This window comes from Suillus subalutaceus, assembly GCF_016647625.1.
Source record: "Suillus subalutaceus strain FC151 chromosome Unknown DFJ58scaffold_54, whole genome shotgun sequence".
NCBI classification, from domain to species: Eukaryota; Fungi; Basidiomycota; class Agaricomycetes; order Boletales; family Suillaceae; genus Suillus; species Suillus subalutaceus.
The window spans coordinates 58,403-69,751 of record NW_024540303.1 but is presented as its reverse complement, the minus strand read 5'-3'; the positions used below and the strand labels follow the sequence as shown (position 1 = coordinate 69,751).

General features: G+C 48.2%; 5 protein-coding genes across 5 annotated transcripts; 2 read left to right on the top strand and 3 right to left on the bottom strand.

Moving 5' to 3' along the window:
- Nucleotides 1-101: 101 nt before the first annotated feature.
- On the top strand, nt 102-1,886 carry DFJ58DRAFT_728031 (uncharacterized protein; the record flags this gene model as incomplete). The annotated part of the gene is made up of 10 exons (XM_041385544.1): nt 102-264; nt 308-489; nt 537-573; nt 630-827; nt 936-1,027; nt 1,079-1,119; nt 1,172-1,314; nt 1,367-1,488; nt 1,574-1,625; nt 1,684-1,886. The coding sequence occupies 10 exons, from the start codon at nt 102-104 to the stop codon at nt 1,884-1,886; spliced, it is 1,233 nt and encodes a 410-aa protein (XP_041243826.1).
- A 3,118-nt stretch (nt 1,887-5,004) lies between these two features.
- DFJ58DRAFT_387087 (GH3 auxin-responsive promoter) lies at nt 5,005-7,389 on the top strand. Its single transcript, XM_041380150.1, has 7 exons — nt 5,005-5,726; nt 5,781-6,022; nt 6,072-6,221; nt 6,273-6,458; nt 6,506-6,651; nt 6,708-6,880; nt 6,935-7,389. Exons 1-7 carry the CDS (start codon nt 5,114-5,116, stop codon nt 7,186-7,188), a joined length of 1,764 nt encoding a protein of 587 aa, XP_041243825.1. The 5' UTR covers nt 5,005-5,113; the 3' UTR covers nt 7,189-7,389.
- Nucleotides 7,390-7,853: 464 nt separating this feature from the next.
- DFJ58DRAFT_387001 (uncharacterized protein) lies at nt 7,854-9,028 on the bottom strand. Its single transcript, XM_041380149.1, has 2 exons — nt 7,953-9,028; nt 7,854-7,896 (listed from the first exon to the last, which is right to left on the bottom strand). Exon 1 carries the CDS (start codon nt 8,970-8,972, stop codon nt 7,953-7,955), a length of 1,020 nt encoding a protein of 339 aa, XP_041243824.1. The 5' UTR covers nt 8,973-9,028; the 3' UTR covers nt 7,854-7,896.
- Nucleotides 9,029-9,044: 16 nt separating this feature from the next.
- On the bottom strand, nt 9,045-10,102 carry DFJ58DRAFT_788855 (cyanate lyase C-terminal domain-containing protein). Its single transcript, XM_041390175.1, has 7 exons — nt 9,963-10,102; nt 9,830-9,908; nt 9,697-9,770; nt 9,461-9,646; nt 9,388-9,405; nt 9,246-9,337; nt 9,045-9,181 (listed from the first exon to the last, which is right to left on the bottom strand). Exons 1-7 carry the CDS (start codon nt 9,975-9,977, stop codon nt 9,151-9,153), a joined length of 495 nt encoding a protein of 164 aa, XP_041243823.1. The 5' UTR covers nt 9,978-10,102; the 3' UTR covers nt 9,045-9,150.
- On the bottom strand, nt 10,103-11,349 carry DFJ58DRAFT_788853 (ACN9-domain-containing protein). Its single transcript, XM_041390174.1, has 4 exons — nt 11,013-11,349; nt 10,873-10,952; nt 10,677-10,819; nt 10,103-10,619 (listed from the first exon to the last, which is right to left on the bottom strand). Exons 1-4 carry the CDS (start codon nt 11,102-11,104, stop codon nt 10,515-10,517), a joined length of 420 nt encoding a protein of 139 aa, XP_041243822.1. The 5' UTR covers nt 11,105-11,349; the 3' UTR covers nt 10,103-10,514.

Genomic DNA, 11,349 nt, shown 5'->3' with positions numbered 1-11,349 from the left:
AGAAGCGGCCCGTAACCACGAAATGATATCATTAAACGGGTTATAAGAGTGAGCTGGGGGCTTCAGTTCAACATTTATAATTGTAGGACATCCTTTCAGCGATGGTTTCGCCAATCAATTGGCCCGAGCGCTTTGCTGACCTCAAGCGCGAAATTGTGGCAGCGACTCCTGACTATGAGAGACGCTTGACTGAGTCTTGGAATGATCTTCTCCAGGAACTCGATGAGCGCACGACAGAAATTGCCGACGAGGGCCCCAACGTCGGTCATCTCCGATTTTCACTTCTGAGTCACTAATCGTTCTGTAGTATATCCCTCAAGTCCATTTTCAATTACCTGGACACGCTGGTCCCTGAGCAGCTCGATGATATTCGACGCAAGGGCTTCTATTATCATCCATGGTGTTGTTGAGGAGGGTGAAGCTGCTAGTTGGAAGACTGCTTTGGAAGATGTTATCAAAGCTAACCCTCACGTCGAAGGTCGGCCTTGGGTCCATAATTGATGGCTCGTTATCTCACTCACCCACAACCCTTGCAGGTTATCCAGAACAAGACAAGCAACTCTTCTTCCTTTAGTCAGGAATAGTTCCTGATCACCTGAGTGTTCATGGATACTGATTCCGCTCACTAGCTTGGACCCGAGCACAAGTGCAAGCACGCGCCCACCCTAATGTTCTTAAAGTTTCCACTTGGCTCAATAACCTTTACCGTGCAAAGACCGGCAAGAAAATGGAAGGCGTCAATCTCGACGTTCCGTTGGTATATGCAGATCGGTTCCGCATTCGTCACCCTGGTGTGCAATGGGATGACCACCCCCCTCGCGTTGATGGTGCGCCCGCCTTTCTTGAAAAAAAAAACGGTTTTGATGCGCATTTTAGGTGGTTCCATCAAGCGCTGGGAAGATAATAATTCCCGAATTCCCGCAAGTATTTCGCAGATATATTAAGTGGTAACTGGCGCCAGCACGACCCATATGAACTTGAGGGCCGTCTTGATGCCCATGCATCCTTGTGCGGGAGACCTGGACAGGTATGCTGTGACAGCGCTATTAAATGCACGGCTCACTCTTATTTCTCGTAGGCAACAGTGTTCCGGACCTTCCAGGGTTGGCTGGCTATGAGGTCGGAGCTTCCTTTGATTGAGTTTGAATACGAAGGTTGATATCGATTCCAGCGAAACCGCCCCTACGCAAGGAACCCTGAAAGTATTCCCCGATGTGCCCTTGTCAAATGCGTACACAATCCTCCGCCCATTCTTCCGACCGACTGTCCCCCTCGACTCCAAGGACATACTTGATCCGAAGAACTGGGTGTTCGGTCTGTATAAACTGACTTGTTTTTTTAGTATCCCCCTGAGTAATAATTCTAGATATATCCACTCCCGATTTTCCTGGCATTCAGCCTCAAGACAGCGGCTGGGTCGACCTACGACCCACCCCAGACTTGCATCCTCATCTCAGGCTACACGATACCATGACCTCCGTTCCCAAAGTCAACCCTGGTGACCTGAATATTCTGGCACTGCGTGCGCCATACTCCCACTGTTATTCTCTATTCTTGTTAATTCTCTGCACAGGATGTCGTTCATTCTGTCGAGCAGGAGCACACCGGTTCACGCGACTTTGCTGGTGAGCCTGATTCAATAAGCTTTGTGTAAATGTGCAGATCTAATCGGTCAATGTCCAGTCATGTATATCCCAGCCGTTCCGCAGACCCCTCAAAACACAGCCTACGTCAAGAGGCAGGCTGAGACCTTCCTTGCCGGTACTAACCCACCTGACTTCGCGAGCGACGGGACGGGCCTCCCATACATTGGACTTGGCGTTGATGCAGATATTATCCAGCCTATCAGCCGAATCGCGATGGGTCTTCCTGTTGCTGTCGCATAGTAACAAGAGGTGTGTAAATTTGCAATATACGACATACACCCGCCGCAACTTCGTGTGAAAATTTGACAGTCCAATGAGTGAGGTTTGCAGTCCGAGATTTGCAGTCCCGAGAGGTGGTGAATATATATATGTATGAAGCATCTACTACAGGAGGATGTCTATATCAATCAGAATGAGCAGGAATCACCACTGGGTGAGGCAGTGACGCGAGCATGTCGTCAGAGTGGTTCCCGTGAAATTATGGCTGCCGACATTTAGACTGCAAAGTGGAGCGGAGCTAGGACCGTCAATTTCGAGGCGCGAAACCGGAGGCGGCGAAATCTCGCGGAGAACGGCACAAATCTCACGCATGACCTGTTATCATTGGATATTTGAATATTGACCGCCCCACCTACACCAAGTAACACCAATATATCCATGTGATAACTGTTCAACGTTCAGTCGCAGTGAAAATCGGACATGGCCATTTCCACGCAGATATACTGTGGCTATATGACACTTCGTATTGTTTAGACACGCATTGGTATCTGCGCTTTCCGTAGCTGCAAAAATGATGCGCATCGGCGCTGGTGTATGCTTTTCAACGCATTGACTACTAGATAGAATTCCGGAGATCTAAATATAACTGTGTGTCCCTTTCATATATCTTGCTGGCTTCGACGCAAATATACGGAAATCGATGCATTTCAATAATAAAAAACATGCCAATACTAGTAAAAACCACCCGTGCTCGTTCGCGCCAGCTCCTCCGTCCAGGGCCGTCCTACCCCGGTGCCCAGCTAATGTAACATGCCACTGGAGAACTTCGTAAGCACTTCGACCATATTTGCGGTCCACACGCAGTCAGCAACCTAGATAGAATACATAAATGAGTATACAATGGAGTAGGATCAGTACTCACTAGATTCGAAGCATCAATGTCGTAGTTCTGTAGCAGTAAGTGTTACAATAAGAAATAGAACACAAGTAGGGAAACGCACGGGTACGGGTAACACCGCGGTTCTATGCTGACGGGTTTGGAGGGTACGGGTACGGAGTAGGATAGTCGTACCCTTGAGCATACCGTGGCCATTCACCGCGGGTTGACGGTGTTTGGGCGGGTATAATATACCAAATCGGGAACCAGGCGCGCGACAGCCATTGAACACCGTGTTTGATTCTCTGTTTTTCCTTCCTCTGAGAGCTTGAGGATCACAAGTGAATGCTATACTGATTTCTGTTATGTCTTTTGTACCCCCGTGAATCATTCTAGCAATTTATTGAGCTGACACTTCGTTGCAGAGAAGCTCGAGTCACTACCATAAAGCCAAGGCAAAAACTCGAGACCAGTAAGTCCACTGAGTCGTCTCCCCATGAAAACTAAGCTCACAAAGAAGGCATCTGATGCTTCGTCTACCCAGTCACACTCATCATCTAAGTCTATCTCGTCGTCCATCTCCGAGAAGGCCAGGTCACTCAAAAAGGCTGTTGCAAAGGGTGCTAAGGCTCTGGCCCGCCCCTTGAAGAAGGTCAAGCAGTCATTTGTGTCTCGGTCTTCTCGATCGAGCCCCACAGACACCGTTGATCTTACGCGATCAAGTACTGATTCACTTGCCACTGACGATAACAAATCAACGGCAGGTGCATTCGAGCCTGATCCCGATCCTTCTGCAGATCTTGGTATGTTTCTTTCCATTGATTTTTGCAAATATCTGATTATACAATGATACAGAGGCTCTCAAGAAGACTTGGCGGTCACCTATCTATAGTTTCTTTTCATCCGAAGTTGTGGTCCAACACCACAATGGCCGCTTGTGTCATTTTACTCGCAACCGACTCGCACCATCAACAATTCGTGCCTTTCTCTGCCTCGGAGCGTGGGGCAGAAGTGATCTTCTGGTGATGGAGGACCTTTTAGCCGCTGTCAGGACTCAAAAACGGAAGCGAAATGAAGTCGAAGCAGAGGAGAATGACAAGGAAAAGTAGTACTATTTTATTTCATTGTTGTTAATACTTAATACACTCTTCTTGGTAATGTACCCGCGGTGTTCAGAGACACCGCGGTGTTTTCCATAAACCGCGACATTGACGGGTCGGTGTGTACCCGTACCCGTGAAGGGTACAGTGTTGGCGGGTGCAGGTGCGGTGTCAACTTTCCGACCCTCGGTGTTACCCGTGCGGTACCCTAAACACAAGACAGAATGAATGAAAATGATACCGCTTGACGTGTCTTTTAAAGTGAGTCCCTGTTACTGGAGGATTGAGTTGAATGAGAATGAGTGATTACATGCGCCCTGTTTCGAATGTATTCATCTTTGCAGAGTACAACACAACCAAGGTAACAAATTCACATCGTTTGACGAGGAAAACCTATGTTTGCCCAGGAGATCTACGGCTGTGGTGTAGTAGAAAGAGTGAGATTTTACTGAGATGACTGTCGGTTGTGATGGTGGTGGTGGTGGAAGAATGGGTGATGAATATCATTAAATGTGCATTCGTGACGTGCGTCGCTGCAAATATTCTACACAATATTATGTCAGAAAGACGCGCAAGAGCAAGTGAGTTGAACATGTTGCGAGAACTGCGGCAGAATGCAGTGCAGGAGCAGCGGTCCGTTCTGTGGCTGGATTGAGATCATCATTGAAGAGGCTTAATGGGTACAGTCAGATACTAGATAGGCCTTGACAGCGCTCGTTTAACAAGAGAGTTTGTTGAAACTCCGAGTTGCAGGCAAGTTGAACTGTTGAAGCTCGAAATATTCCGAGTCAAGCAACGAGATACATATTACACACGGGCCTCTGAATCTAGTCGAACGCGTTGAAACGTTGACAGTTGAACTGCACATTCTTGCAGTATTGAGCATGATCATTGTACTGCTCAAATCGTAGACAGATTGTTCAACATGTGTTTGCACAGCTTAGATTTCCACTCGAACCTTGCATATCCGTCGACCCGCGTGGAAATGGCCATGTCCGTTCTTCACTGGGAACGTTCAGACCCCTTCAAGCTGATGATGTGGTTGCATATAACATTCGGCGTCCTACTAAGGTAGCAATTGTAATATCATTTAATTGTGATGTGTCATCTACATTTGGTACTGGTAAAGTGATTGGCTGCGACGTGTAAGTGCCAGCACAATGCAAAACTTCTTGGGCTCGGACGACGTAGTAAAACCTGAATGGCAGGTCATACAAGCCGTTCACACTATATAATGTCACAATCCAACCCCACAACATATCATAAAACTAATGTCTCGTCCTGACACTGGCACGGATCTATTGAATTCCTTGTCCCCCGAACTCTCCCAGCGGCTCAAGGAGCTCATGGACCAAGCCCTTCTCGGGTTTATACGCCCAAATTCCACGTCTCAGTTTGCTCAGCATGCTCCCGTGTTGGCAAGGTTCTGCGAGACCATCGCATACAGCGATTCGAAGGACGATATTCAATTTCTACGCAGCTTCCGAGAATTCGTTCCCACCACAGACTATGAGCCTTACAAGCCATACATAGCAAAGTTTTTCGCGACCCATTGCAATGAATCTGATGTAAAGAACCTGCTAGCCCCAGGACTGCCCTACTTCATAGGTATCTCCAGCATGACATCTGGAAAAACAGTAAAGACATTTCCAATATATATGCTTGCCCCACACATGTTCCATCACCCTCTGTACCCGTCGATTCCCCATTCAGAGGGTAACGCCTTATCACCGTCCTCTTTAGGTCTTTGGCAAGTCCTGAAAATGTATTGTGAGGATGGTCAGAGCTCCAAGATGTTGTCGGTCTGCTCGGCAACCGCCGGTTATCAACGAATGAAATTGAACTGGGATGTCGAGCATGACATGGACAGACTCGGTTTATGGGGTCAGTCCGTTGTGTCACCTTCCCTTGCCCCTGCTGATATCTATGTAACTTCAGTTCCGAAACAAACTGTTCCACACGCGATTTCTTTGGTGAAGAGCTATCGCACTTTCTTCATTCTGAGTGCGCTATTTGCACTCGCAGACCGTCGGGTGACAATCATCCGCTTCCTCTTCGCCAGTGTATTCGTCAATTTTTTGCAATACATAGAGGATGAGTGGACTCTACTCATCGACTGTATCGAGAAAGGGATCATCCCGGACATTGATAACCTGGACCACGTGCGAGAACCTTTGGAGGTCATATTTGCGTTGATTGTTACATTTCATTCAGCTCACGATATCTCAGAAACATCTTACTCCCAACCCTCTTCGTGCTGCCGAACTTCGCGAAATTGGGCCTCCTGGAGTCCAGGGCTGGGCAGTCCATGTGTGGCCTGACCTGGAAAAGTTCATTGGGGTCACTGGAGGCCCCGCTCAGGCTGCATCCATTCCAAAGGCACGTCAAATGTGGAAGGTTGACTATGCAACTAACTGTTAGCGACACAAGGTTACTCACACCCTCGGACCTTCTGTCGCAATGCAGGCTCCTTGTTATGGCAGTACAGAATGTCATATCGCCATACCATATTTCAACGGCGACCCTAATACCGACTTCAAGGTAATACCCGTAGATGGGGTCACAGAGTATCTGGACGTGCATTCCAACGAGCCTTCGGAGCGTGTATTGTCCGCTGTAAGAACCATTTACTACATCCCAGTTCTGTCTGCTCATCCCTGCAGTGGGAACTTGTGACTGGAGGGCATTACGAGCCCGTCTTGACGACCCGCAATGGCTTGTGGAGATACCGCATCGGCGATGTCGTCGCCGTTAAAGGCTTTGCGCCAGATGATGGATTACCCGTCATCAATTACCTTCATAGGCGAGAGTGAGTTACGATATGATTTATTTATGGCCTAGCAGCTGAGATGCCCGCCGAAAAAGTGGCTCGCTTGGGCTAGAATACGGATCAGTGTGTACAGAGTCGGAATTGACGAACGCGATCGTATCTGCCTCTAAACGATGGATCGGCCAAATCGTAGATTTCACTATTGTGGCTGACGACCGAGACGCGCCAATTACTCATGGGTACTTGGTAGAAATTGAAGGGGAAATAGGTTTGTGCTTGCTTCGGAACTCTTCCGCGCGACTGCGCTAACTGATGTGTACAGGAAAGGACGCGAAAATGGCGCCACAGCAAACTTATGATGACCTCTTGAAAAACAGTTCGTTTGCTCTTGATTTTTTGCAAGGGAGAGCAAGATCGCCAACCATCCGTATCGTGGAGAGAGGCACGTTCAGAGAATATCGCAGGCAGAAATGCGACAAGGCGAACATCTCGATAGCCCAGGTGAAAATTCCTATCGTCCTATCCGACGCGACGTTTAAGGAGTGGCTCCTGCAGAGAATCATCATGGAGCTGTAAGATACTACACAAGAGTCCGGTCGAATTCTTGAAGAGGGCAGAGCATGATTTTGTAGAGATTACCACTGAATATGTTGCAGTCGTGGGAATTGTTGTTAAGATATGGGGGTTCTTGTACTGACAGGCGTGCGAGTTTTGATCCAAACCATGTAATAACAAGCGAGGTCGTTGTTGTCCTTGTGGGGCCTCGCGAGTACTAAAGAGAAGAGCGGATAAGCTTAAGGTCAACTGTTATGTCATCCCGACACAAGCCAACGTTCAGTCCCAGGGAATAGAAAGTGACAGTACTGGCCAGTACACGAGGTGGTGCGATTTGTAAATATAACAGTGGTATAAGTGGTTGATCAGAAATATGCATATCAGACTGCAGGGAAACACCCGTACTAGGTTTGTACATGAACTCGGAAGAAATATGCTGTCAATGACAGATGTAGATAGTGAGACGCTCAAGAGGATCGTACTGGCTCAGACATCGTATCCCAGTCACTGCCATCCGGGCCGTCGACATCGTCACTAGCGTGATGGCACCACGAAACCCACTACTGCCGTAGCGATAATTTACACAGTAACATGTTATGCACTCTATGCTGCTGCCTGCAGTTGTTGTTTATTTACATACACGTGAACAGGTCGTAACTTATGATCAATATGTATATGTGTGCTTTCAAAGTTATCATCTAGATTTGACGCGCGGGTTGTTCAATGGTGCTGTATAAACCAGCCAGATTAGTGGGACGTATATTTTCCCAGACACATCGCCCTACCTAGATGGAAGGGAAGTATGGATTCCAGTCTCCACCGCCCTTACCAAGTAGAAGCGGACTCTGAGGCATTGTTTCAGGCGGTGCGAAGCCAATAAGGGGAGGGAGCGTCCAGAGTGGAGACAATCCTTCGGGAGGCGAAGGAAGCACAGACGATGATCGCTTAACCACTTCACTCAGACCCTCACACACGATGATGCTAGGAGGCAGGTGCTCCATAGGGGAAGGTGTACCAGGGAGCTCTATGGGGCGAAGGTAAACCCTCGGAGGCTCACGCAGATAGGAAGTCTGCGGCGGCAGGTTTGGCGGGCGATCCGGAAGTGAGTCTTTCAAATTGTGTCCAGAGGAAGACTTCATTGTTGGCATTGTGCAGGCGCGAGGGATAGGCTCCGAAAGGTATACTGACGGTAGAGCCAGGCCAAGTCCAGTAGGCGGTTTCGATAGCGTCATAGTGGTGAGTTCATAATCCGGAACAGCGCGTGTGTTAGAAATAGTATCAAGACGAGCGAGCGAGCGTTTGTGAGTAGTATTTGAGTTAAGAGCGATGGCTTTGGTGGTAACACTGAACGGGTGGAGGGACAGAATGGAAGCAGCTCGTTTGCGTTGTTTTGTGTCCACCCGTAGGAACTTGGGTCTTGCCTTTTGGGGGCTTGGAGGAACTCTCATATTCGCCCCGCAAATATCACCATCCGACTCATATCCCACATCCTCCTCGACAATAGCAGGGTTTATTGGAGAACGGAACTTTGAATCTCTAGGAGTGGCATCGCTGAGCGCATGCGAGACCTGCTCGCGGGCTTTGGACAGCTTTGCGGATGCAGCAGCGATGAAATCTTTGGTCTTCTGGGACGATGTTTGCAGATTCGGAGAGCCTGGGGGACTGCTCGAAACCTCCGTAAGTAAGCTGGAAGCATCAGAACCTTGGTTGAAGAAGGATGAACTAGATCTCGAAGACGACAGGGAGGTTGAAGAAAGGCTGTGCGTCCGAGAAGAGCTTTCAGAAGATGAAGATGAGCTAGACATCGTGGTTTCCTGTAGTAAATGTGGTTAGGTGGCATTCGACTACGCAGGCGACTTATTTATCATATCCTGGTCTGAATCAAAATATGATCTGGTAGAGCACTGAAACGATTGCGTCAGGGTTCCCCAACATTGTTTGTGGTAGTAATACATCATGAATACATTGGCAAATACGAAGTTTCTACCATTTTGCGTAGGGCAGGAACTTGCCACTGTAATAGGATATCACCAGATGAGAACCCGGGCAGGAATGTCGAACAACATAAGTCAACTCACTCGAAGGTCAAAACAACACGGTCACCCTTCGGGTCCGGCTTCTTAGTAACGTTAACTTTGCAGTCGATCATGGACATGATGCCGTCGCCAAACTGCAGAAACTAGGTCAACATATTGGCGAGTCGAATTTCAAATCTCTCACCTTCTCATGAACGACAGCCTGATTTTGGTCGTTTTATGAGATTGCATCATGGATGATATCAAACGCGACTGACCTTGATGGCATGACCATACACGAGGACACTCTCGTATAGACGATAGAGGACGGGATCGGTGGGGGGCATAGGTCCAAGGCCACCACGGTTAGGCCACCAGTGGGAACCAAGCTCACTCTGGACACTAGCAGTGGGAATGTCCAGGACATTTGCAACAGCTTCGAGCTCCTCGGGAGACATTTTGGCCTATGGGAACACGTGAACGATTGCGACCCGATCCTAATGTGCAGACGAACCTGTCCATAGAAAGCTGCAGCTACCCAGATCTCATCTCTTCCGATTGCCTTAGAAATAGCTTCAAAGGATAACCCTGTTGCGTGTCAGAGAATCCATAACTCAGCCGCGCCCATCCCTTGATCAAGGCCTCACCTTTCTTTGCTTTAGCCTGGAAGAGTGCCGCCACAATCGGGGGCAGGTCAGCATAAGGCAGGTTGTTCGATGAAACGGTCTTCCTAGCTACTCAGTCAAACTGTCATAATGAAAATCAAGAAAAATTACTGACAGCAGCTTGCGACATTATGGATGAGTGAGTTTGGAGCGAAATAATGAGAACCAAGCATTGAATCTATATAGATCTTATTTATATCTACGCGTGCACGTGACTCCAAATATCAAAGTGGGAAGGAGTTGGGCCCCCGTTGATGGCGAACTCACGAAAGCACGAGGCAGTATAATTGCAAAGGGATGAATTTTCTCGTCTTGGACCGGATTGGTCCGGAGACCTCAGACCAAAACTTCCCAGTTACTTTATTCGTATTTCTCAGCCCTCCGAGTCGTGTCAAAAGCGGAACGGCTGAGATTTCGCGGAAATAAGCGGAGTGGAGCATGTACACGAAGGACATGGTATGGATGATCGAAGGTGTCCGGCCTTGGTTTCAAATTTGGCCTTGGCGAACGTGTAGGACTCCACGGAACCAAGCGGAAGGGTGTATGTAAACGAAGGACTGAGGATTACATTTCTCAGTCTGACATTCGGCCGTGTCGGAACGCCCAGGACTTCACGGAACCAAGCGGAACGGCATATACGCGTTATAGACGACAGTCACTGGGTATGCTATTTCTTGGTCTCAGACTGAGCCTGTTCGCTATTCACTGGTTTCCATATCTCTTTAGTCGCGTGCATGAACTCATACAACTGTCCAAGTTGTTCTGCAGACATCTGAACACATGTTAATACCAGTAAACTAAATCCATAGACGAGCGGAATCATAAAGACCTTTTCGTATACCGTAGGATCTAGTTTTTTGAAACTTCTCGAGTCCGAAGGATCTCGAGGTAGCTCATCCAAGTACATCTTCCACTGTGTCAGGAACCCCATGATATGTACTGGATTGGTAATCTTTCTATGCCTTCTAAACTCTTTGAGAACAACGGTGTGAGCTGGTGGTACGTCACTACCATAGAACACATACCAGCTTTGACATAGTCATCACCCAATGAACGCATTTCAATTGGAAGTCTCCTGTGCGCTCTGAGTAATCTGCGGTATAGGCTGCGCCAAAAGTAAAAATTGAGCTACTCGCCGCCGTCAAAATATCACAGACAGACATACGGAATTGGCGGGTATAGCGCAAAGCTCGCCTGGCGCAGGTCTACATGCTTCGCGGTCGCAGATTCTGCGAGGCGAACAAAAGTAGAGTGCATCGTGTAGTTCCTTTTATTTGCCCTCGGTCGTTGGTTTCGTTCGTACTTCCAGTGGTAGTTCTGTGCCTCCAAAGTTATGAAGAACAGTAGGCACGGAATCGGTGAGTTTTGAACCCCCAGTGACTGTATAAAGATAAAAAGAACAACTGCTAACCTCAAATGGAGCCACCTTTTGCTAGATGTAATTATTGTGCTTGCAGCGAGGGACCACTGACCAGGTGCAAGGACGCAAGCCAGGATTCAGT